This window comes from Mustela nigripes, chromosome 10 (genome assembly GCF_022355385.1).
Source record: "Mustela nigripes isolate SB6536 chromosome 10, MUSNIG.SB6536, whole genome shotgun sequence".
NCBI lineage: Eukaryota > Metazoa > Chordata > Mammalia > Carnivora > Mustelidae > Mustela > Mustela nigripes.
Window position 1 is genome coordinate 6050360 of NC_081566.1, and position 25130 is coordinate 6075489.

At 42.0% G+C, this 25130-nt stretch overlaps 1 protein-coding gene across 1 annotated transcript in view; it reads left to right on the forward strand.

The window, feature by feature from the left end:
* Positions 1-25130, forward strand: part of FMN2 (formin 2) — a 373618-nt gene that overhangs the window by 329610 nt on the left and 18878 nt on the right. The window contains exon 16 of the mRNA XM_059412485.1: positions 14700-14849. Within this exon, the coding sequence (XP_059268468.1) occupies positions 14700-14849 (150 nt within the window). The remainder of the gene's footprint in view (positions 1-14699; positions 14850-25130) is intronic.

Here is a 25130-nt window from a genome sequence, read left to right on the forward strand (position 1 = left end):
GATCTGAAGATTTCCCTATTATTCTCCTATTGACTTCTAACAATTCCAATACAGAGGACATACGTCATATGATTTTAATTCCTGTTCCTCTTTTTTTTTTAAGCACAAATAATTATGAGACAACATAGGACCTTTATATAAATTAAAACTGGTGTCAATATGTCAGTATTGTAAGGACGGGAGGCCAGTGCCAGAGTGAGGTGACCGCCCTTACCCATGCCTCCCTCTTTATGCAGTTTCTCTCCCTTTGCTCAGAAGAAACTTTGCAGGAGCTTCTGCCAAGAGAATTCACTTTCGTGATACTGTTGTTAATTTCTTAGCTTTGACGCATGTATTGTGATTGTATAGGAAGTTAATATTGGAAGAGACTGGTTGAAGGCTGTTGTGGACTCTGTATGTTATTTCTGTAACTTTTCATAAATCTAAAATTAATCCAAAGGAAGGTGATGAATAGATGATCCACACCTTCCGTAATTCAGATTCTTAAAGGGAAAATGGAAATAACTTATTTTATTCCATTTGCATAGGTTAGTAAGGAGTAAAAGAAAAGCTCTGTTAATGACTTCTTATTTTTTAATTCAAACAAGCAAGATCGTAATGGTCCCATTATTTAAAGACATGAGGATGAAAATTGCTAAAAGCCATAGGTTTTTGTTGGGGACCCCGAGAGAAAAAAGGGACGAATGGCCTATGAAGCTAGATTTCAAAATGAATGAAGACACAGAAGCATTAAATTATAAAGCAACTGTACATGACCTCTGTGTCTTTCAATGTGTCCGCATGACTGAGAGGAGTATTTTTTAATGGAAAAATCTGTATTTGTTTTTAGGATCAGGAGATAATAATAAGAGAGATATTAAATGCTGGAAATAGGAAAGAACGGAGTTGATATTTTCCTAAGGGAAATAGTTGTAGACGGGATAAAAACCATGCAGATAAAGAACTTAGTCTTGATTGGAAGATGCCGAAAGTCCCACCACTTTCAGAAATGAAAATGCAATGATATATTGAGAAAAAAATTTAGAGTGCTGAAAAATTGTATTAATCAGTAAAGTGAGGCTGTCATGAAAGACAGTTCAGGACATAGTAAGAATAGAGACCAACGCAGATGCAGACACGGAGTGTGTATGAGCTGCAGGAGACGAGAGAAAAGAAACTGCGTTCGCAGTTTGACCGTAACCACTGTCTGGTTCCTACTTTTAGGGACTTACTGGTAGCTTGATCTTGAGGTTTAGTGTGACTTCGGGACTTGTAGGTCCTCTCAGAGCCTATCAGTGCCCTAAAATGTGTCCCTTGTCTTTTTAAAGTTCTCTTCCATGTTTTGTATGAGCTGATACTTGTTCTTGTGTTGAATTACCTTTTTTCTAAGAGCAGTTGGCTGCTCTGAGAACACAATTACCCCGAAGGTGGAAATACCACAGTTCTTCATTTTTAAGAGAAAAGAAATACCAGTCTGTCCTCTTCCCGTTCTGACTTCCTCTGACTTTCCATTGCCTGGAGCAAAGTCATTGGCACGAGAGTATTCTTTGTGCTTTTTAGAAGGGCCGGAAGACCCCTCAAAGGCCTTTTAATGGTGAACGGAGGGGATTTATTCTTCCTTCTTGGGGTAATAAAATTTGTCACACTTGGTGTACGCGCCTCTGGGGGTGCAGGAAGGAGACAGAAGTAAAGAGCTGATTTGGATTCCAAAAACTGCCGTTACTTGTGGAAGGTTTCAACTGAAAATAGATCTTTCTCTTGAGATTTTAGTTTGTTCTGGAGAATAATGTTACAAAATCCAACATTGCACAATAAAAAGGCAAAAGCAAGAGAAGATTTATGATGATGATCCTTGGCAGTTCATTTAAACTGGTATGTTCTCTTGGCCTCGTATTTCATACTGAGATGCTTTATGTCCTTGATCTGGCCTATATGAACTAAATTGAGTCATAAATGTGCAGTTCTTCGTCTGTGTATGAACTGTCATTTAGCATGTGACGCTTTTGCTGTGCTCCAGAAGGACAATGGTATTAAGAGAAGAGAGAAGCGACGGTCACAGAGGCAACTGAGAGGAAAGCACCCCCCGCCCCCAGGCCCAGCTCAGACGGGGCCAGGACTAAATTGCTGACTCACGGAAAGGCCGCTCTGATCAGAGAATGTGCCAAAGAAACGACCTCAGCAGACCCTTCACTTCCACCCACGGGGCAAACACAGCCGCGTCTCAGAACAGCCTGAACCGCCACGCTGGCGACTGAGCCGGGGAGGGAGGACTTTGGTCCCCAAGCTCGTTGGCATTAGCATTAGAGAGAGAGGAAATTAATAAATGACCTGTTCCTGTCGGCTCAGAGCTCGGAGACGCAGCAGAACATAAGAAAACAACTCAGACGTGAATTGTGGCATCAGCTTTACTGATAACTCGAGCTATATTTGCCGTGGGAGGAAGGAGAAGTTCCTCCTTCTTATTACTAGACTCGCTACTCTCAGCAGACCTCTTTGCTTAGCTGGGGGCTGGGATGTGTTCGTTAACTAGGTGCCAGAAGATGCGTGCTCTGTGTGTGTGTGCGCGCGTGTGTGTACATATCCACCAAACCTATGTCGTGCATCTGAAGCCGTTGCGTGAAAGAGACTCGAGGAGGAAGGATGGAATCCCGTACTGTTCATCTCTTACATGAGGCCAGGGTGAAAGCGTGTTTTTCTCTCTTTTAACCCGAGTGAGAGGACTTCCCTTGGCAGGGTTACTGCAAACCCTCTCCTAAGCCGACTGACATAAACTGCACAGACGAGCCGGGAGGAATGGGTGACGTGCTCACCCCACTGGGCACTGGCCTGTTGTCCCGGGAGACTGACAGAACGGTATTGGCTTTAATCTATAAATTGGTCCTGTGCTGTCTCCTAATTATGTGAGGGTCTAGGAAAGAAAGGAATCATTGCCCCTCGTGTGTCTGCGTGAGGAACAGGTACCAGGTCTTTTCACACTCTGCGAACGTTCTGGGAAGGATGAAGCAGCGGTGGCCAGGGTAGTAGGACCCCCATTCACAATCTTATTGTGTACCTGACAACTCCAAGGAGCACACTGCCTCCTTGATCTCATCAATCCTCGTAAGGATCCGATTGGGCAGGAGGCCCCGTCATTCTCCTATTACAGATGAGATGGCGGAGCTTGGAGAAGCTCATGAAGTCAGCAGAGATCCACTTGGGGTAGAACTAGAACTAAATCTTGGTCCTTCCAATTGAAAACTCTTGTTTTTTTAATGGCAGGCTTTAAAGGCCTAACAGAATTTTTTTTTTCCTACTACTAAATTTCTCAAAATCAAGGTTTTTTTTTTTCCTCCCTAGAATGGTCCTGAGCCAAGAATCATTCTTTAAGCAAATATTTCCTGAGCAACTCCTGTGTGCTAGACTGATGGGAACAAGAAGCCAGTGGGGAAGGATGCTGTGGAGCTATTATGTTACCTGGGGTCGCAGGTCTCTTTGACATCAGAAAGTAAAGATGCTGATGACTCTGAAAATCAACCCCCCTCCTTTTTTTTTTTTAATTTTGAGAGAGAGAGAGAGCACGTGCGTACATCATGGGAGGGGGACGGGGAGGAGCAGAGGGATAGAGAGAGAGAGAGAATCTTAAGCAGGCTCCACGCCCAGCAAGGAGCCCTGTAACAGGCTGAGACCCTGAGATCATGACCTGAGTCCAGATCAAGAGCCAGATGCTTAACCGGCTGAGGCACCTGGTGCCCTGAAAATCTGCTCATCTTTGGGTCCCTCATTCTGGATCGTTCCTGTGGATCCATCCTTTTTCCATAACAGGGATCATTTCTGGAGCCCCCCGCCACGTACCAAAAAGCCCTCTCTTGTGTCGTATTAGACATGCTTTCAGGTGCTGAAGAATAAGTCTGAGTGTTTTCTAAACATTATCTCAGACGAGTTTATCCTTCACGACGTGTGTTTGATGCGGGGGATGCTGAGAGGGCGATCTGATTCTGAGAGCAGCCCCAGCAGTGCCTGGGGGCGTGGGACGCCGGAGGTTTAACGCGGCTGACTGCTTTGTCCAATACCTTGATTCGTTTATTTGTTAACCCGAAAGAAATGTTCTTCAGGGAAGTAATTGAATCGAGATTGCCTTCTCCAGTGTCTTGGCCCTGCCGTTTGTGGTGTTGGGCACAAAGTTACTACCTGATGAACTCAATAGAAGCAAGAGTGCCCTTTCTAGGACTGCAGTGGAGCAGGTGCTCCCAAGACTTGGGCTTAAAGGCAGGGTTTTATGTAGTACTTTCTAGGGGTAAATCCTGCTTATGGATGGGAATTAATTGATAGCAAGGACAGACAGTATCTCAGTTTTAAATATTTCGTTTACTTCTCCTTATAGATCCTAACCTGTGGCAAGAAAATGCTATTTTAGGATAATTACTAACACCTCTTTTCATTGTAATAAAAACCAAACTTTGAGTCATTCTTTATGCACACGGTTCCCAGAAAGAGAACTGCCTTAAAAACAGATGAGGAGTTTGAAAGAATATAATTCTCATTTTGTGGTATGGCCCCTTTTCAAATAAGGAAACCAAAGCTGTCTGTTTTGATTATCTGTGGAACGTAACTCATAGTCAAAAACAATATCCAGTAGAGGTCTTTTAAGAAATGTTCTAGCCTTTTAAAAATAGTTCTAGAATGCCATTTTGAAAGAGGCTTATAGCCTTGTGTATGTGCATTTGTAATTAAAAAAAAAAAAAAAAATCTGGGGCGCCTGGGTGGCTCAGTGGGTTGAGCCTCTGCCTTTGGCTCAGGTCATGATCTCAGGGTCATGGGATCGAGCCCCACATCGGACTCTCTGCTCAGTGGGGAGCCTGCTTCTCCCGCCCCTCTGCCTGCCTCTCTGCCTACTTGTGATCTCTGTCTGTCAAATAAATAAATAAAATCTTTAAAACTAAATTAATTAAATAAAATAAAAATGATAAATAAATAATTCGGGGGCTGAATGATTTATTTATTATTAAGCATCTGGCTTCGGCTCAGGTCATGATCCCAGAGTCCTGGGATCGAGTCCTACATCGGACTCCATGGGGAGCCTGCTTCTCCCTCTCCCTCTGCCTGCCACTCCCCCTGCTTGTGCTCTCTCTCTGTCAAAGGAATAAAAAAAAATCTTTAAAAGAACATTCTTCATTATGGAAAAGTGAAGATGCATGCAAAGGGAAAGGATGTTTAAGCATATTTTAAAGGATAATTGAAGCATAATGAAAGCATATTTTTAGGACCCACCACGTAGCCCTCAGCCAGCTGTGACAGTCAGCAGGTCGGTCTCATCGAACGTCTTACCACTCGCCGCTCCCATAGTATCTCTGAAGCAAATCCTCCTCAGCCGTGATTTCATCGGTGTGTTTTAGTCCGTATCTCTGAAAGATCCGCTTCAAAGAACATAACCACTTTTACCCCTAAAAATAAGAAGAATCCCTAATGTTCCAGAATATCCAGTCGCTTTTCAAAAGTCTAATCTGTTCGTATATATTATAAATGTTTTTAATTTGTTACAGTATGTTTGAAACAGGAGATAAAGAAATTCCAACCATTATAATTAGATGATATCTTTTAAGTCTTTATTATAGTTTCCCCACAACATGTCTTTTCCCCCTTTACCTTTATTTAGGGAGGAAACTAGATCATTTTTTTCTTGTCTTGGTTCTGACTTTTATAACAAAATATCCTGTGTTGGGTGGCTGACACAATAAACATTTATTTCTCACCATTCTGGAGGCTCCAATGTCCAAGGCAGATTTGGGGTCTGGTGAGCATCCTCTTCCTGGCTTGCACACAGCTGCTGCTTCGTGTTCTCACAAGGCAGACACTGGGGTAGAAGTAGGTCTGGCTTCTTCGTCCTAAGATCACTAATCTTAGGGGTTGTTCTCTCAATACCTCATCTAAACCTAATTATCTCCAAAAGCTCCCATCTCCAAATACGATTACACTGAGGATTAGGTCTTTGGCATATGAAATTTTGGGGCACAAACATTCAGTCCACAGCAGTCCTGTGCTGTTTCTCCAAAGTCTGGATTTTCCTGATTTTAGCCTATTAATGCAGGAAACCTGATCCTCTGTCCTATATTTCTTGCAGATGAGTAAATAGCTGTAGATAATAATGAGGTAGTTAGCTAGCATTTTCCAAAATTAAGTAAATACATTTTTAAAGTTTTAAGCATTATGATGATCTCATTGAATTAAGCATATTTTTAGGTATTTCAGTCCTTTGCAGTTATTTGCCTTACCAATACAAAATGTTTCATCTTTCAGTTCACTTCTGAGTTACCTTTTATTATATTATTTTTTATTAACCTGTAGTATATTGTTTCAGGGTACGGGTCTGTGAATCATCAGTCTTACACAATCCATAGCACAAACCCTCCCCAGTGTCCGCCACCCACTCCCTCCCTCCGACCCCCGTTCCACTCTGGCCACCCTCAGTTTGTTTCCTGAGATTGAGTCTCTCTCTCTCTGGTTTCGTCTTGCTTCATTTTCCCCTCCCCTCTCCTATGATCCTCTTCTTGTTTCTCGAATTCCTCATAGCAGTGAGATCATGATAATTGTCTTTCTCTGACTGGCTTATTTAGCTTCACTTAAAACCTTCTAGTTCCATCCATGTCATTGCATATGACAAGATTTCAATTTTTGATGGCTGCATAATATTCCTGTGTGTGTGTGTGACGTCTTCTTTATCCATTCATCTGTTGATAGACATCTGGGCTCTTTCCATAGTTTGGCTGTTGTGGACATTGCTGTTATAAACATTCAGGTGCACATGTCCCTTCGAATCACTACATCTGTATCTTTAGGGTAAATACCCAGTAGTGCAATTGCTGTAGAGTAGCTCTATTTTCAACTCTTTGAGGAGCCTCCAAACTGGTTTCCAGAGTGGCTGCACCAGCTTGCATTCCCTCCAGCAGCATAGGAGGGTTCCCCTTTCTCCACATCATCGCCAACACCTGTTGTTTCCTGATTGGCTAATTTTAGCCATTCTGACTGGTGTGAGATGGTATCTCACTGTGGTTTTGATTTGTATTTCCCTGACGCCAGGTGATATTGAGCACTTTTTCTTGTGTCTATTGGCCATCTGGATGTCTTCTTTGCAGAAATATTGCCTCTTAGTTTGTTGACTGTTTCCTTCACTGTGAAAAAGTTTTGATATGATGAAGTCCCAATAGTTTATTTTTGCCCTTGCTTCCCTTACCTTTGGTAATGTTTCTAGGAAGAAATTGCTACAGCTAAGGTCGAACAGGTTGCTGCCTGTGTTCTCCTCAAGGATTTTGATGGACTCCTTTCTCACACTGAGGTTTTTCATCCATTTTGAGTCTGTTTTTGTGTGTGGTGTCAGGAAATGATCCAGTTTCCTTCTTCTGCATGTGGCTTTCCAATTTCCCAACACCATTTGTTGAAGAGACTGACCTTTTTCCATTGGACATTCTTTCCTGCTTTGTCAAAGATTAGTTGACCATAGAGTTGAGGGTCCATTTCTGGGCTCTCTGTTCTGTTCCATTGATCTTTGTGTCTTTGTGCCAGTACCACACTGTCTTGATGATCACAGCTTTGTAATAGAACTTGAAGTCTGGAATTGTGGTGCCACCAGCTTTGGTTTTCTACTTCTGAGTTATTTTTGACAAGATCTTCCTTTACTGTCTTCTTTGATAGAATGTTCCAGGTTCATTTTGTACACTTTTTCCCCTGTCCTGGATTGAGCTATTTCTTCAGGTAGCCCTGGGATCATGATTTAGAATGGTCTTTGGAGATCACAAACCTGGGTTGTACTTTTACTGCTTTTGAATTAGTACTGTAACTAGCCTTGTAGACAGAGCTAGAATTAAAGTACGTTGTTAATTCCTTTCAGCACTTATAGTTCAAGTTCAGGGCACAGTTCTTAACTTTTAAGGTCTGACATCCTGTATCCTTTCCTAGGTTGAGAAACTTGAGCTGCTAATCCTTACATCAGAGTCTCTTCCGTTATCTTGACTTTCTGAATCTCATTTTCTAGTAGATTCTTTGATCACTGAACATTAGAACAATACTTCTTCAATTTGTTCATCCTGAAAATAGCTCTTCTCTGCCCTTTATATTCAAAAGTCAGTTGGTTTTTTTGCATGATGACCAAAGATCTTTTTTCTTTTTTAAATATAGTAGTTTTACTAGAATATGTCTCAGTGTTGATTATTGACATGCCCTTTTAACATGTAGCTTCAAACATTTTTTATTTATTTAAAAAAAAGTTCCTGAATCATATTTTTAAATATGTGTTCTGTTCCACTGATTTGATTATCTGTTTCTTTTTTTAAGATTATTTATTCATTTGACCGACAGAGATCACAAGTAGGCAGAGAGGCAGGCAGAGTGAGGAGGAAAGGAAGCAGGCTCCCTGCTGAGCAGAGAGCGAGATGCTATGCGGGTCTCAATCCCAGGACCCTGAGATCATGACCTGAGCCATCACGACCTGAGCACAAGGCAGAGGCTTAACCCACTGAGCCACCCAGGCGCCCTTTGGTTATCTTTTGGAGCGGCTTTTACAATACACCTGTGAGAATGTCTTCTACATTTGTAGCTTCCTCTTTACTTTCTTCATTTCTCTTTGATTTAAAGTTTTTTCTTTCATTTTATCTTCTGTTTCTATTAATGAATGATACATTTTTCTTAGTAACTTTTGTGAGTTTCCAGTTCAGACTTCATGTGTGAAATATTTTAAATTTCATGGTTCTTTACTAAATTATACCACCTTGTTTCTGAGGGTCTTTTTCTACTTTTAATTGTGTTTATTATAGCTGATATCATTTTATTAATTTCTTTTAGCTTATCTTAAAATATTAGCCAACCGTTTTCATCTGTTTATTAGGCCTGTTTCTGGCAGGCTCTGGCATTCTCTGGCTTGTTCTCATTGGTCCGTAGAAACTCTAGTTTATCCCTGGTTTCTTTTTTGTTTTTTTAATAACTGTTAGACATAGGACTTAATCGCAGTCTCCTTCCAGTTCTTTCTCAGTCTCCTTCTAGCTCTCCTTTTTTTGTTTGTTTTTCTTACTTTCTTCCATTCTTTGTGTTAATCAAGGCATAATTTATACAATAAAACAGGTTCAGTGATTAATTCCCATTCAAACATCACTCAAAACCGTTCTGTTGCCTCACTCTGTTTACCCCCACACCTCTCTGGAGACAATCATTATTTTGTTTTCTATCAACATAGATTAATTTTGGATATACTTGGATTTCATGTAAATGGAATTATATGGCGGGCATAATTTTGACTATGATGTTAGGTACAGGCTTTTCACAGATGCCATTTATCTAATTGTGTACGTTTACTTCTATTCCTGTCTTACAAAGATTTTTGCCTTTTTTTATAATCATTTGTATTTAATTTTTTAAAAAATTTTTGTCTTCATTTAGTGAAATAACCATATGGCCTTTCTTTACTCTGCTCATGCGACAGGTTACACTGATTGCTTTTCAGATGGTACAACAACTTTGTATTGGCATAAACTCTGGGTGTTCGTGACATAGTATCCATTTTTGAAATCGCTGCTTTCAGTTTGTTAATATTATATGAAAGATGTTCTACTGTTGTTGACAAGGGATATTGATCTATAAAACTTTCTCTTTTTTTCCCATATGTTTTTATTTTTTGGTATCAACATCAGACTAATGCTGGCCTTATAAAATGAGTTAAGAACATGCTCTCACTCTGTTTTCTGAAAAAGTTAGTGTTAAATTGGCATCATGTCTTCATTAAATATGTCATTAATTACATGTAATTAAATATGTGTAAATGCACCTATGAAACAATTTGGACTACAAGTATTTGCAAAGGGATATTTTTTATTACATGTTTATAAAACATAATTCTTTATTTATTGAAACAAATTTCACTTATCGAAATAACTGAGATTACTTTCAATTTTTTTTTTATTAACCTATAATGTATTACCTCCTTCAGGGGTACAGGTCTGTGACTCATCGGTCTTACACACTTCACAGCACTGACCATAGCACAGACCCTCCCCAGTGTCCCATCACCCAACCAGCCCAGGCATCTCACTCCCCTCCCCTCCAGCAACCCTCAGACTTTCAATTTTTAATACATTTTGGCATAAAATTGTTGATAATTATACGTTTGAGGCCTATGTGATCTATCACGATAACCCCGCTTTCATCTGTGGTGTTGATAATTTATGTTTCCTCTTTTTTCCTTTATCAGTGATGGTAGATGGCTATCAACTTTAGTAAATTTTTCAGTAAGCCCGTTAATCTCGCTAATTTTCCGTAAGGTTTATTTTCTGTTTCTTACTAAATGTTCTCTGCATTATTTCCATTCTTCTGCTGAGTCAAGTTCCATTAGCTCCTCTTCCGTTTCTGGAGTTATATGCCCATATTACTTATTTCACACCTTGATTTTTCTAATTAAAGGTGTTTTAAAGTTCTGAATTTCTAAGCACTGCTTCATCTGCTCCCACATCTTTTGGTATTTTATGTTTTAAATTTTAGTCCATTTGTGGCTTTTCTGCTCTAGATCTTTCTCTTTTGTTGCCTGTGCGTAATGGTAAAAAAGAAAAAAAAAATGACCTCCTACTGCCTGCAGATTTACCCCCTCTAATATCCGCATTTTCTGTTTCCTCCATCCTTTTCTTTATCCTGCACAATTTGAATCTACTCCCAGCATTTTCTACCAGTGCAGAGCTCTGCCAAAAGAGGGCGTTTCTCTGGGTTAGTACTAAGACTTCATAGATTCAGGCTGTCCCCAGCCACTTCGGAGCTGACTGTGGATCTTCCCTTCCATGCGCCAGAGTGTATAAAACCCCTTCCAGTGTCAGCTGTGCCTCTCAGGTATCCCTTAAACAATTTTCAGGGGCGCCTGTGATTCGGGGTTTCTTCTGTTTTTCGGGACACCCCCCCCCCGCCCGGTGCTTTCCTCTGCCTCCTCCCATATGGACAGTGTCACAGCTTAGGGTTTGAGTTGTCAATGGTTTGTCTCCCCTGTTTGCATTTGGAGGTTTGTGGTGATATTGGGCACAGTGTTTTTGCAGATTATTTTTTTAATCAGTTTTGGTTTTTAATATCTCAGTTCTCTCTGTTTTGATGTGGGGATTGAGAGATTTCAAAACAGTTCTGCTGAAGCTATCTTTTCAGAACCCTGTGGCTACCTTGAGTGTATTGCAGAGCCATAAGTTTGTACTATTTCATGTTTGTAGCAAAGGAGGTGTAGTGCTCATCTTTTCCAGAGAGGTCTACTTACGAATCCTGATTGCAGGGTCTGGATTATTCAGTGACTTCTGGAGTTGTCTCTTACTATGACTGCTGCATTTTCTTTGCATTATAACTACGGTTCTTTCCACTACTGGCTTCTAGGGTGTCACCGTCATTTCAAGAGTGTCCCACAAAACAGCCGGTAGTGAGGAAAGTCCCAGATAAAATGCCTGCCCTCTTTTGTGCTCCTGTGTTGCTGTTTGTTGGATGGGACCCTCGTGGATTCCAATTTAGGAAATTTTTTTTTTAAAGGGTGGGAGATAATTCAGAAGGCATGGGATTTATTCCTTCCACCCGCATCCAGATGGGTCTCTTTCATGTCAGATAAATATGACTGAATTAGCTGAGTGCCACCTAATACTACATAGGATTATATAACCAAAAATGCCTCTAGCATACAAGGTACCTTGATAACTTGTCGAAATTATTGCCCATCATTTATTTGGTTATTTTTGAAAAGAGCTTAGGGAGTGGGGTGGTTGAATGCAGTTGGGAGAGCATTCGTGATCCTCCAGTAAGTCTTTACTCTGTGTCCTACTTCAGTGACACGTTCTTTCACTGTGGCCACTTCCAGAGAAACGGCTGCACACACAGGTCGTCATCATTGAGACTCGCACTGTTCAGCACGTTCACACGCTGACTTCGGTTCAATTGCAGGATCTCGTATGTCTCCCAAGTTCATTGAGTCTTGCACAAAGAGCATTTTTTGTGAAAAATCCTTCTTACAAAGTTAATACGTGTATTGCTATTTTAGTTTATAACATGCAAGTACTTTTCACTGAATCTTTATGACAACCTTGAAAAGCATACATAACCTCCACTTTATACCTGAAGATACTAAAAAGCTCAAAACTGAAACTCGGAAGTTGCTGCCTTCTTAAAGCTATGTAGGCAATTTATGACAAAGCCAAGGGGAAATTATTCAATAATTAGAATAATTACTACCAGTATCAGAAACCTGTGTGCGAGCCAGTAATTCAAAAATGTCTGCAAGGGAACATGATCACATGAATTTTTTTTTTTTAAGATTTTATTTATTTTTTTGACAGACAGAGATTACAAGTAAGCAGAGAGGCAGGCAGAGAGAAGGAAGCAGGCTCCCTGCTGAGTAGAGAGCCCGATGCGGGGCTCGATCCCAGGACACTGGGATCATGACCTGAGCCGAAGGCAGAGGCTTTAACCCAATGAGCCACCCAGGCACCCCGCATGAATGGTTTTTAATAACTCAGCCTCAATCGAATTAGTTACAGTTTAGAGAAAATTTTTAGTAAATATGTATTCACATTTCTTATTATATAATGTAGAATACACAGTATTTGTGATGGAAAATAACATGTAATACAAAGCAAATTTGTTTTGTGTTGAAACATGTAACAAACACTTTGGAAAATCGTGTTTTGGAATTCAGTTGTTTATGATTCTGAATCCTCTATTCGCTCCTTTAGACCATGCTGCCTCGTGATAGAACTTTCAAAATGTTCTAAGTGGCTAAAGAGAGGAACCAGTTATGACAGCTTAGGTATGTCTGCCCAGACTAACTGGCTTGGACTTTAATGATCAATGTAGGAAGCATAAATACCAAGAAGTGGTGGGAAAGAGTAAAAGGATGTCAGGGATCTGAGACCTAATTTCTGCCGTACAGGTCGTAAATGGTCTTCGGGCTCATGCAGAGAATGAGCGGTTTTCTCAGGAGGGAAGTATGTGTGTACTTTATCAGTTTTAATAAAATATGACCCAGATCTGTCTTAGACTATTCCTGCCGCCGGCCGTCTCCTCTCCTGGCAGTCCTCACCCCATCAACACATCCCGCGGACGCATTCTGATGTCATTACGATGGCTCAGGACGGCCAGATTCTCACATACCGTATCCACTTAGCCCGGCTCTCTCAGAATTGACTGCCTCTAATCTGTCATTTTTCCTACGAGGCAAACTAGGGAGAAATACATAATTCCCGGGAGCTACACATGTGCTCAAATGCATGCTGTCGTCTCACCCCAGAATCTAAAACCTGGTGTCCCTGGGAATCTCACTGCTTAGAGACTACCGTGAGGCAAGTTTAAAAACAGAACAGACTAGTCCGTTGGTCACAGGGTGGCTGTGAATTCTTTATTCGTGTGTAAGGTTTGGTCTCCTTCCCCTTCTGAGCATGTTTACCTACATATCTCATTTTACTAGTGCTCATCTCAAGGAGATGGTTTTCATATATTTTCCAGGATAAGGATTTGAAATCAGCTATAGGACAAACTGAATACGTACACACATGTGTGTTGATGTGTGTACGTGTGAGCACATATTTTTAATCGAACAATGCGATGTGGCAAACTCAAGTTGTCTTAGAAATGTTTGCTTCATAGTAAATCAGTAAATCAGAGGTTTGTGTAGCAGCAAAAGTGCCGGCCCCTGCCAGGGTAGGGGAGAAAAGGGATGCATTGGCAAAGGTTATTGGACTGTCACTCCTTTTGCAGTAGCTCTGGCCATACGCTCCCCAGCTGCCCAGGTGTCCTCTCCATGACATTCCTGGTTTTATTGGCCTAGGTCCTTTTCAGGGCATTTTTTATGGGAATGGAAGACTTTTGTTGAGTCATAAAGGCACCATTTACCAGTTATATGTTCTTTGTCAACGAGGCCTTCTGAAACTTTCTGAGCTTCATGTAGTTGTATTAGGAAGCAGCACCTTTTAAAGACTGACACTATCAGGGGCGCCTGGGTGGCTCAGTGGGTTAAAACCTCTCCCTTCGGCTCAGGTCATGATCCCAGGGTCCTGGGATGGAGCCCTGCATTGGGCTCTCTGCTCAGCGGGGAGCCTGCTTCCTCCTCTCTCTTTCTCTGCCTACTTCTCTGCCTACGTGTGATCTCTGTCTGTCAAATAAATAATTTAAAAATCTTTGTAAAAAAAATAAGTAAAGACTGACACATCAGTCCACAGTCCCAGTGCGGGCTGCCTTCCTGGTATCCAGTCAATGATCCTGCCATGATCTGGTGAGAGTCTTTGTCACCATTTCCTGGGACTCGCTTTTTCCTTTTCTCCTCAGCAATGTAGGAAACCCAGCTGTATGTAAGCAACATGGAATACATAGAGAATACATAGTAGTTCGGGGACAAATGGCTAATATTTCATTACTGTAGAGTGTAGAAAGAAAGTAGAGATCCACTACTTACAATACGTCCCAACTTGATACTACGTTTATTTCTGCAGTAGTATATCAGGCACTTAGTGATTAACTTTGACAATGGAATTGGACCAAGGATAGTTATCAGTATATAGAGGATTCTAGTCAGCTGCTACTATCCGAATCCAAAACTCTAACATAAAACCGTAAGCGACTACTGTTGATGCTTGAAGAGTTTGCGTCTTCTTTGTAATAATAGCCATGTATGAATGAAATCACCATTTGGATGAAGGAAGAATATCCCATATTGGAAAGTAATCACAGCTTTTATGCTCCTGTGTGTGCTTTGACAGCTTTTTGGAGACGACAGCCTATTTCTTCATGAAGGCAAAACTTGGAGAAAAGGAGGTGTCCCCGAATGTTTTCTTCAGTATCTGGCATGAATTCAGCTCTGACTTTAAAGACTTTTGGAAGAAAGAGAACAAACTCATTCTACAAGAAAGGTAGGCTTTTTTTTTGGTTGCACAATGGCATTTTAAAACTGGTATTTTATTAGGTGTCACACCACTGGGGTTGCCAACTTTTCTAGCCTAAATGAAAAATTAGATGGCCCTCAACCTGGGATATCGAGTCTAACAGGGTGCAGAGAACTGACAAAATTTGGAGTTTGAGTAAGAAGGTTGGCCCAGAGGCTCTGATGCTGCAGAGCATAGCAGGGGGAATGGTTTGCCAGGACCACTGTCTGGTAAAACAACTTCTGTGAGGAGGAAACCACAAAAAAGCAGATCATGTAAGTGGAACAACCCTGCTGAGATGATAACCCTGCTCACCTCAAAAGACCAACAGCAAAGACCGTATAAAGGTAAGATGAATCATTTTTGTTTTGTCTTGTTTTTGCTCAGTTCATGAGATACTGTCCAAATTTCACCATTTGTATTGAAGTTTCTGGCAGATGTCACCAGGAAGCAGATGATTGGTATTTTTTAAAAGATCTTTCAGGATTCTTGTAGAATTATACCACATTTCCTAAAGTAAACTTTTTCAGGAATGAAGGGAAGTTTTTTCTTTTGGGTGTATGAAATAAAGCCTTTGTCACTGACTATGAAATTCTGTAGAGGTGTATTAATATTAATTCAGGAGGAAGGCTAGCTCTCCCAGGACAGCAGCCCTAAATAACTAGGTCTACTGGAAGAAGGCAAATGAGGCACAATCACCCCGAAAGCCGCATGCTAAAGCAGAACCAATCAGTTGCTTTCCAGCATCCTTGCCCTAACCATGACTTTGCTTTAGATCTTTAGCACACGCGCATCCTGAGGGACTTCGGTCGTCATGCCACAGAATTCCACAGTTTCTGCTTACTGTCTTCCGTACATACAAAACCATGGTTGTCCGCCGAGTTTTCATTTGTCAGTAGATTCTGAGAGCATACATCCTGAAATCAGTTGAAATCAATGGCTGGCGTTTTTTGAGCACATAGACTGTGGCGGGAGTGCTAACTCATGTAATTAATTACTTGGATTTCACGGTGTTTTCATAGAAGAAGCTATACCTCAGTGAATAGTAATGGAAACAGAGTGGTCTGAACAGAAGGGAAGATGCTTTAAATATTCATTCTAAAGATGAGAGTAGTCTACTCCGAAGGTCATCATTATGGGTTAACCGAAAAGATGCGATTTTAGTCACAAGTCCCATGCAGGTGAGCTAGGAGAGCGAATTACTGAAATACAGACACACTTAAGTTGTCGTCCGTGTGCTTCAGACTTGGCCATATATTATCTTCCTGAAAATTTTTCTACCAAGCAAGGGCTGTCGGTTTGGAAAATCGTGAAGAGGAACCTTTTTTTGACTTCGCATCCCCTACAACCGCCCTTCCTGTCGCCACGGGCCCCCACGGGCCCCCACGGGCCATCTCTCATCTCAACGGATTCCCCTGGAAAAGCTGACAAGTCAGTCACACAACTGTACAAATCTGAGAGATGAATAGCTCTTTTTCCTTTTTTTTTTTTAAGGTTATTTATTTGTTTGTTTGTTTATTTATTTATTTATTTGAAAGAGAGAGAGAGAGAGAGAGCACGAGCAGGGGAGGAGCCGAGGGAAGGACCAGCTCCGCGCTGAGCACAGAGCCGGACACGGGGCTCGATCTCACCGCCCCGAGATCAGGCCTGGAACTGAAATCCGGACGCAGATGCTCCATCCCCGAGCCAGCCGGGCGCCCCGACAGGGGTGTCTCACCACGCGCCGCTATTTGCTTGGTGGCTGGGGCCAGAGTCCTCGTGAGGATGGAAGTGAGGAGGGTCGGGCGGCAGCGAGACCGAAGGGGTGGCGCGGTGGTCGGGGGTCACCGTCCCGGCAGCCCTGCAGGGAGGCGATGTGCGGGCGGCGTGTTCCTGTGGCAGTGCCGCCGGAGGGCCTGGGACACAAGGTGGGTGACCTTGGCTGCGGTTCGCCTTTACTCTGCGCCGGAGCCGGGGAGATGCCCTTCAGGGAGTTGCTGGGACGGACTAATGCGGTTGCCCCCCGCCCCCCCAGGGTCACACAGTCTCCCTCAGCCTGGGCTCCACGAGGTCGAGCTGTGTCTCTAGGTAACGCTTGGGTACGGGTCCACTGTTCCCTGATGTTTTATGCATTTAACGTGACCCAAACCAGCTCCTCCCCACTGGGCGTCTGGTAAAACCAACCACCTGCCGCTTTCATTCTTCATCCTGTGCCCGTCCTGTCCTAGGACGGTACCCAGGCTTCTCTGACTCAACCTTCGGTGACTTTGCTCACCCCTTGGTGGCAGTGTTGTGAGCTGGCGGATGACAGGTGCCCTTCCCTGCAGGCTCCTCACGGTTCAGAATCCTTCGCTTTTACAAATCCTGGTGCTCTGCCCTTTAACTTCTGAAATTCACCTGCTGGCAGATTGGCTGCTTTGATAAGACCATTGGTCTGATTGGTTTGTAGAAAACCTTTGTTCCTTTCCTTAGTGTAAGGACCAGTGACAATTTTCAGGAAGACGGTACAGAACGAAAATGGGGGGGGGGGGGGGGCTTGTTAAAAATTATTAAACAGTTTCAAGATGGCAAGTACAGAAAGTGCACAAACAGCACCCATGAAGCCAGCCTTGCCCAGTGAAACCTTTGCATCCTATTTTCTGTCGTAAATGGAAGGGCATTTTAGGAATGCTTCGTTCCCTCAGACATTGCTAAGAAACAGGATGTGGTCAATGAAGGGTGTTACACATCTAGTGCAGTCTGTGTCGAGCTGAGTGCAACTTCACATCGCGCTACAGATACCTAAAATGGGTGTCTGTAACCCCAACCAGATTGTTCCCTCCTCTGCACCCTGTATTTATCATGTGCCTATTTTGTTTTGTCAGTCTTATACTCTGATGATGCCTAATGACGTGTCTGTTTTCACTGAATCCCATAACCGTGCTGACGTTTGCCTTTTAGTTCTCATTTCCCACTGAGAAGTTCTGTACCTTCGTTTATGATGTAGCTCTCAGCGCCCCTAAGCCAGTGCCTTTCCACCCTGCTGGTCTCCATGAATACTTGCTGACTTGACTTGTTAACATCATTGCCTTTGACACAGACGTGGGAATAACTTAGCTTACGAAGTAATGAACATGCTTTCCTACACAGCTTAAGTTTATCCTTGTAAGTGATTTTTTAAAAATTCCAAATACTTTAAGCAAAAGGAAAGGCACTGTTAGACAGTCAGACCCCAGAAGGGCATGGATGGAACTTGCATGTGGGTTGCCTGACTGTAGACACTGGAACTGCATTCTGTGGCGGTTAGTAAGGGACGTCCGTGCTGTCGCTCACTATCTGTCTTTCTGAATGTCCTCTTTCCTCCTCTACTTCCTTCTCCTTCCGCTTCTTCTCTCCCTCTCTCTCTCTCTCTCACTCTGTCCTCCTGGTCTCGCTCTCTCCCCCTCTCATCTCCCTGCTACCACTCTCAGTCTAGTTTCCAAGTCAGGCTATTCCTGACCATTCCAGGGTGGCCATGGCCATTGGTCACAGCCATGACTCACATTCTCACAACCGAGTAGGAGAGGGCACTCTCCACCATCTAGAAAAATTCCAAGGAAGAACTCCAGAGGAGTTGTACCCAGTTCTGAATCAGGCACTGTGGCCAGAGGTGTGGGGTACCATAGTTAGCTCGGTCGTTCACAAATGCCAATGTGCAGCCAGAAAGGAGGGCTGCCCTGATCGACAGCTCCCTTCATAACAGTCGCTGGAGTTAGGGAAGAGAAGTTTCCAACAGAAGGAAATGATAATATTCCTATCCCAAATTTATTAAACCTTTAAAAGTAACCTGCGTAATTAGCAGACTTTCTTAGCATGGTAGAAAAAACCTGAACGATGGTTTCACGATGTCCCTTGGTCTGATTTGGAATTCACAGGTTGACTATCTTGAAGGTTGTAAATCGGGTAAAAATATTTCCTGTCCCACCATTTCTATTTGGTTCTGATTATGGAATGATAGTAACTTTGTATTTTCTGGCTTTGCCCTGATGATTCCTATGATTGAGTAACTATATTTCTTGAATGGGTGAATTCCTACACATCTGTGAAAGGTCTTAAAAAGGTCTGCTCTCTTCCTGATTGATACAGTTTGGAAAACACGAGGATTTTTGAGTTCGCTCTCCCACTTACCAGCCTAGCCATAGGAAGTCATAGTTTCCTAAACTGCATAACGGCGATGGTAATACCTCTCTTGCGGCGTTGTTGTGTGGACTAAACGAGCTAATATATTTACGGTGTGTTAACGGTGCCTACGTCCCCAGGGCTCTGTGGCTCTTCCTCCATCATCTAATATAAATGATTCCCTGATCATGGCTAGCTACAAAGGTAACATATCGGTAAGGCATGGTAAGCATCTTAAGAACATATTCAGTGGATACAAGGCACGTTTGTGACTCAGTGACTTTGTGGATACATAGTGTCTTGATGATGCGTCCAAGGGCAAACTTGTTTGAGAATGTTCACGCGGTCCATCCCTCTTACTTACATCAAGACACAGAAAGGAGTTCCTGTTTTGATGCTTTTAGGCAACTGACACCGGTTTTGTCAAGTCAGAAAAGGTGTTTTTCCATAGACTTGCAGTGAGGCATATGCAATCGTTAGAAAGAAATCCTTCTCGAAAAAAATCTAGACTTGTCATCACTGAGCAACACAAAACATATGGGAAAACATTTTTTAAAATGAGCTTGGTATATTCAGAAGAGGGAGGGCAAACCAACATTTATTCTGCTGAACATCTCCTCAAAGGGCCCACATAGCACAGTGTTAATATGTCAGGGACTGGGCTGTCCTTACCTCTTTTATTTTCAGGAACGCAGTGGCGTCGGTATTGCCTAGCCACCGAAGAATCCATATGGAGCTTGGACAGTAAGAGCTGTATGAATTAGAGGAGAGAAATGTGGATTGATTAGGAATACGTGTTTGACCCTGATGGACCTGTGGTCCTGGGAGAAGACAGTGGGGCCCCAAACAACTCCACTTCTCACTTTTGCTCTATTGTAAGGAGACTTCAGGTTTTCAACGTCTTCAGCTGTATAGTTCTGTGAAATTATTTGTAATTATTCTCACATTCCATATGGAGTTTTTACTATGCACAGGAGACATTCAAGTCCAGTTGGTGAAGGTCCTATCTTGGTTGAGCTAAACGGTTATAGTGTTATAGCTTATAGTGTTATAGCAATGGGAGAAACCTAGGCAGGAGTGAAGGTTTAACTCTGTCCAGAGGACTTTCGACAAAGAGATTGGAGTTGGAGTAGGATTTTTACAGGCAGTCCAGGGAGGTAAGGGCATTCTAGGCAAGGTAATATGGCTCTGGCATTGTGGTCTATCAGAATTTTGTTTTTAGTTGACTTAAGACATTTTAATTTAACAAATCAATTGTGACACTAGTAAGGGTTGTGTTTAAAGTGTTGTCTAACTTAATTTACTGGCTTATTTATTTTGAGACACGTAGTCTTTGATGACCCAGGAGAAAGGGTAACTACTCCATTGCAAGCATGTGGCAATCAAGTCTAGTTTCTGCCTAACTGAAATCTGCAATTAGAGGAAAAGGATTTGAATGCTCGGCTATAGAAGGTGATGCATGAACTTGGGGAGCACCTCATGCCATGTTAATATTCCTGTTACCATAATTTATATTTAAGAGAACTGTATTTTCAGATTTAACCAGGACATCGTTAGGATAGAAGGAAGTGACTGTTTTCAAAGGGATTGAAAGTAAATCTAAAGAATGGAGATAAGGGAAGAAGGTTTATTGTTATGTAATAATGTCCTTGTTGGATACCTAGATGAAATTGCCTCTTGGACTGCATTGCTGTGTTGCAGTATTAAATGAATTTAGCCAACCGTTTACCCCTTTAATTGAGGCATCAGTGTCTAGAGGAACAACACATAATGAAATTCTCTTCCTGCATCTGACTTTTGTCGTAGAAACTTTGGCACAACAATTGACAGTGGAATCTGAGAATGTGTAGGGACTGTACTGTGATCTACATTCACTAGAGGAGTAATTAATATGCATTAATACATAATAGATAATTCATGTATTTATTAACTTATTCAAAATTACTTGTGTTCTACTGTGTGCTGGCCATATTTTCGGGCCATATGGTTCTTACCCTTTAGTGAGAGAAGTAGACAATAAAAAATAAACATGGTTTTGAATTATAGGTTGAAATTCGTACTGTGAGGAAAATAGTGAACCATTTTTGCAAAGCAAAAAGCAGAGGAGGTTCATTTAGAAAAGTGTGGGCAGAGGAAGCCTTTCTGAAGAAGCAACATTTATGCTGACACTTAAAGAATTTGAGGGAGAAGCCATGTTAAGGGGCAACAGAATATGTGAGTCTACCAGGCAGAGATTTAGGAAGGTCAAGACAACATGGCAGTAAAGATTGGGAGCACTCTGAGAAAGATGGGGGTGTTGAGATGAATTTGATGAAATAGGCAAGAGCTCGATCACCCAGCCTCTCGTAGGTCATAAGAGATTGACTTCTATGTGCACACAATCGAAAAATCATCAAAGGGGTTTTTACAAAGGGACTAACTGGATAAGATTCATTTAATGAAAAGATTGTTGACTCAGATGGTAGTAGATGGGGCAGTGGTATTGAGAAACAAGTTAGGAAGTTAGTATAGTGGCCCAGGCGAAAGACAGGATGCTGTGGACCCAGGGGAAGGTGACAGAGATGAGAGGAAGTGGGGGCGTTGTATACACAGTTTGGAGGCACACCTGTACGAACTTGCTATCGGCAGGTTGCAGCCGTACCCGTGGTAGAGGGTCCGAAAATTCCAAGTCTCACCTCCGACACTGACAAGCTCCTATTATTCAGGGTGACAGAGATCAAGAATGCAAACTTACCCTTTCTCTCCTAAGATGATTTACGAAGGCAAGGTTGGGGAAAGATGTGCATCCTCCAATATCAGGAAGTTTATTTTCCAGAACCTAGCTCTCCAAGAATGATGTAAAATCATAAGGTGAACATTAGATGGAAAAGATCTGTGCCTGCCTTCTTGATCGTGCCATTTTCCAAGACGTGTTTTTTAAATCTTGGAAAATCCTTTCTCAAAAGCCTCGTGTTCAAAAATGGAAGAAACTCAAGAAACTCAACCCTCAGGGTTTCTGGTTCCAGCTCCCCATCAGAGAATCAGGACCAAGGGCCAGGAAAGTAGCTTGCCCAAAGATATTTTTTGCTTTGAAAAGGATTTAAACATTGCGATATCTTCCAGTAAATTTGTAGAGGCTTGTAAAGTTGTCTGAGCAATTACTAGTTTCTCTTCAGCATTTGCTAAAAATGTTTTTTGATGTCTTAGCAAAGTTTGTATAAAACCATTTTGGATCAAAATGTGCTTCATGGAGTAGATATGTTAAAGTACCTATTAAAAATAACATCACGTAACTTATATGGGCTGAAAACAAGTTGTTCCTTTACAAGCAAGATGGTATTTTTAAGGGGTCACTTTAAGTTTTGTTAGAGGATTATTCTCAAACAACGTGATGATTATAGTCTGCTAGAGGAAGAGGTCTAGATCTGTTAGATTTGAAAAATGTGAAATTAACCAATTCTTAGGTTTGTCTGGGTTTCTGCCAGAACCTGGATTTTTAAGATAATGAAAAATGTAAGAAGTCAGAGGCTCCCCAGAGTTCATTCCCACTATGCTGTTCTCCACGGTGACTCTGAACTCTTGCGGCAGGGAAGCTGCGTCTCCTCTGCCTCAGGATTTCACTCTCAGACACCACCCCTCTTCCCATGAGTGGGAGAGAAGCTGTCGAGAGATGAGAAACTCTTCTTAAAAGCTTGGAATTCTAAAGTAAATAATGGAGCATCAGAGACTAGTCACGAGAGGTAAAGATGGAAGAGATCGTCTCCACAGTGTTTCAGGTCTTGGTCTCTACAACAGATTTGAAGCTGATGGCAAAGTTTAGACCAAGACATGTCGGTAGTTATTATATTTGACAAATAGCAATTAACTTACTTGGTTTTGCGCTGAAGACTGGTTAAGATTTAGAAGCAACTGTGATAAGGCATCAAACTCCATTTTAAAAGGAATCATTTGTGAGAGCATGTGAGGAGTGTGTATGTGTGTGTCGTGGAGGCGGACGGGGTGTATGTGAGGGAACCAGGAATGGAGCACAGTTGGACGTGCTGACACGGCAAATTGATATCACATGCTGACCGCCTGTGATGATCTGTTTAGATGGCTGATGGTCTAGAAGTTTGCACTGGCTCTTGTGTCTTCCTTCCTGGTACACTCTCAGGCTTTCCCCTGTGCCCTTAGAGTTTGGTAGGTACTCATGAAACACAAATCTATTAACTCCTCACATGAATATTAGCTAGATCAAAAATTGAGAGATGAATCTGCTGGCAGGGTGCCTGGGCAGCTCAGTCTATTAAGCACCTGCCCCCCGGCCCGGGTCATGATCCCAGGGTCGTGGGATCGAGCCACACATTAGGCTCCCCGCTCAGTGGGGAGCCGACTTCTCTCTCTCCCTCTTCCTGCTGCTCCCCCTGCTTGTGCTCTCTTTTTGTCAAATAGATAAATAAAATCTTAAAAAAAAAAAAAAAAGAAAAGAAAAAAGAAATGCCCCACTCTTAAAAAAATAAATAAATAAATCTGCTGGCAAAAACTGTAAAAAAAGAAATTGCAGAGCTCATCCCAAAATCAAAAAGTCCCCGTCAATTTAGATGATGAGTAATTTGTAATAGCTTGACTCTATAGTGATGAAATGAGCCAGGGCTTTCTCTATGTAAACCCATTTCAGGAAATCACAAGTCGTGTTAAAAATATACATAACATAATAGATATTTGTGTATGTATTTGGAAATTATTCATCTATTGCAAAAAAGCATTTTTTTTTTCAAATCTTATCTGCATGGGAGTGGATCGTCAAGTTTTCTTAACCTGTATTTCTGAAGAAGTGATAAATACCGGCCAAACAAGTGGACATAATAATGAGTTAACATAAATGAAAACAAAAGGAAAAGAAATTTGTCTGCATCCGCTGTGGGGTAAAACCTCGCGTCTCCCACTTCTGTCTAGTTAACCGCTCACCCTCTCAACGTGACGTCCCCAGCCCTTTCCTGGCCTTTCTGGTGCTGATTCAGGACCACCACCACCCCCCCCGCAGGCCGTCTGGCCAACGTGCTGCTCGGGGGTTTTGCTTCTGCTTGTCACACGCAGTTGGGCTTAGCAGTTTCAACCATGGGCAGCTGCTAGGTCGTGAGTAGAATTTTGAGACAATCATAGGGACAGACACCATGTGGCGCACCCTAGCCCGTGGGCCCTCAGTGAAGACTGACCATGTTGATGCCAAAGAACTGGCAGTGGAGTGACAAGGTGGCCTTGGAGACTGGCATTTCCAGTGAAGGCAAGTGTCTGTCAGTTGAGCAAACATCACGGCAGATTGGTATCACGTAAGCCTGGGGTGTTTGGTTTATACAGAAAGTTACTGTTTACGGTTTGTTCCTCCTTAAAAGGACCTTCAAGTCAATGTCGTCATCATCATCATTTAAGTTACTATAAATACATAATCCTTTATGCATATTATAATTTCAGAACAAATTCAAATTCTAATGCTCTTAGAGGTTTTTTCTTTTAATTTTTTATATATTTGTTAGAGAGAGGGTGAGGGAGGGCACAAGCAGGGGAAGCAGCAGGCAGAGGGAGAAGCAGGCTCCCTGCAGGGCAAGGGGCCCGATGTGGGACCTGATCCCAACGTGAGCAGAAGACAGACGCCTAACTGACTGAGCCACCCAGGCGTCCCTGCTCTCAGTTTTAGGAGCTATGATTTTGCAATTTTTAAGACTAATAATGTTGCAGAACCCAAAAAAATGAAAATTGCATCATACCTAAATATAATTACTAAAATGGTAAAACTTTTGCAATTTAGCTTTTCTAATTACAGTATTACCAATATACAGATACACGGAAGTCAGCTCACTCCTTTTGAATGTTGCATTGTGTTGAGATTTTATTTTATTTTATTTTACTATTTTATTTTATTTTATATTTTACTTTATTTCATTCCATTTGGATTTATTTTGCTTTTATCTCCTAAGAACTGGAATAAAACAACTCAGGGTCCTCGATGCCTTGGATGTCTTTCTGTTAACTTCCTCTGTCATTTTCTCTTAGTTGAATCCTGTTAAACATCCTCTAAATAATCCACTGGCTTTGTCTCCATCCTGTCCCATCAGCCCTGGCTATGCTCCGCCTCCAGCTGACTATAAAGGTTGCCCCTCCCTTTAGGAATAGCAGCTAGACCGGCCCCCGCGTGTC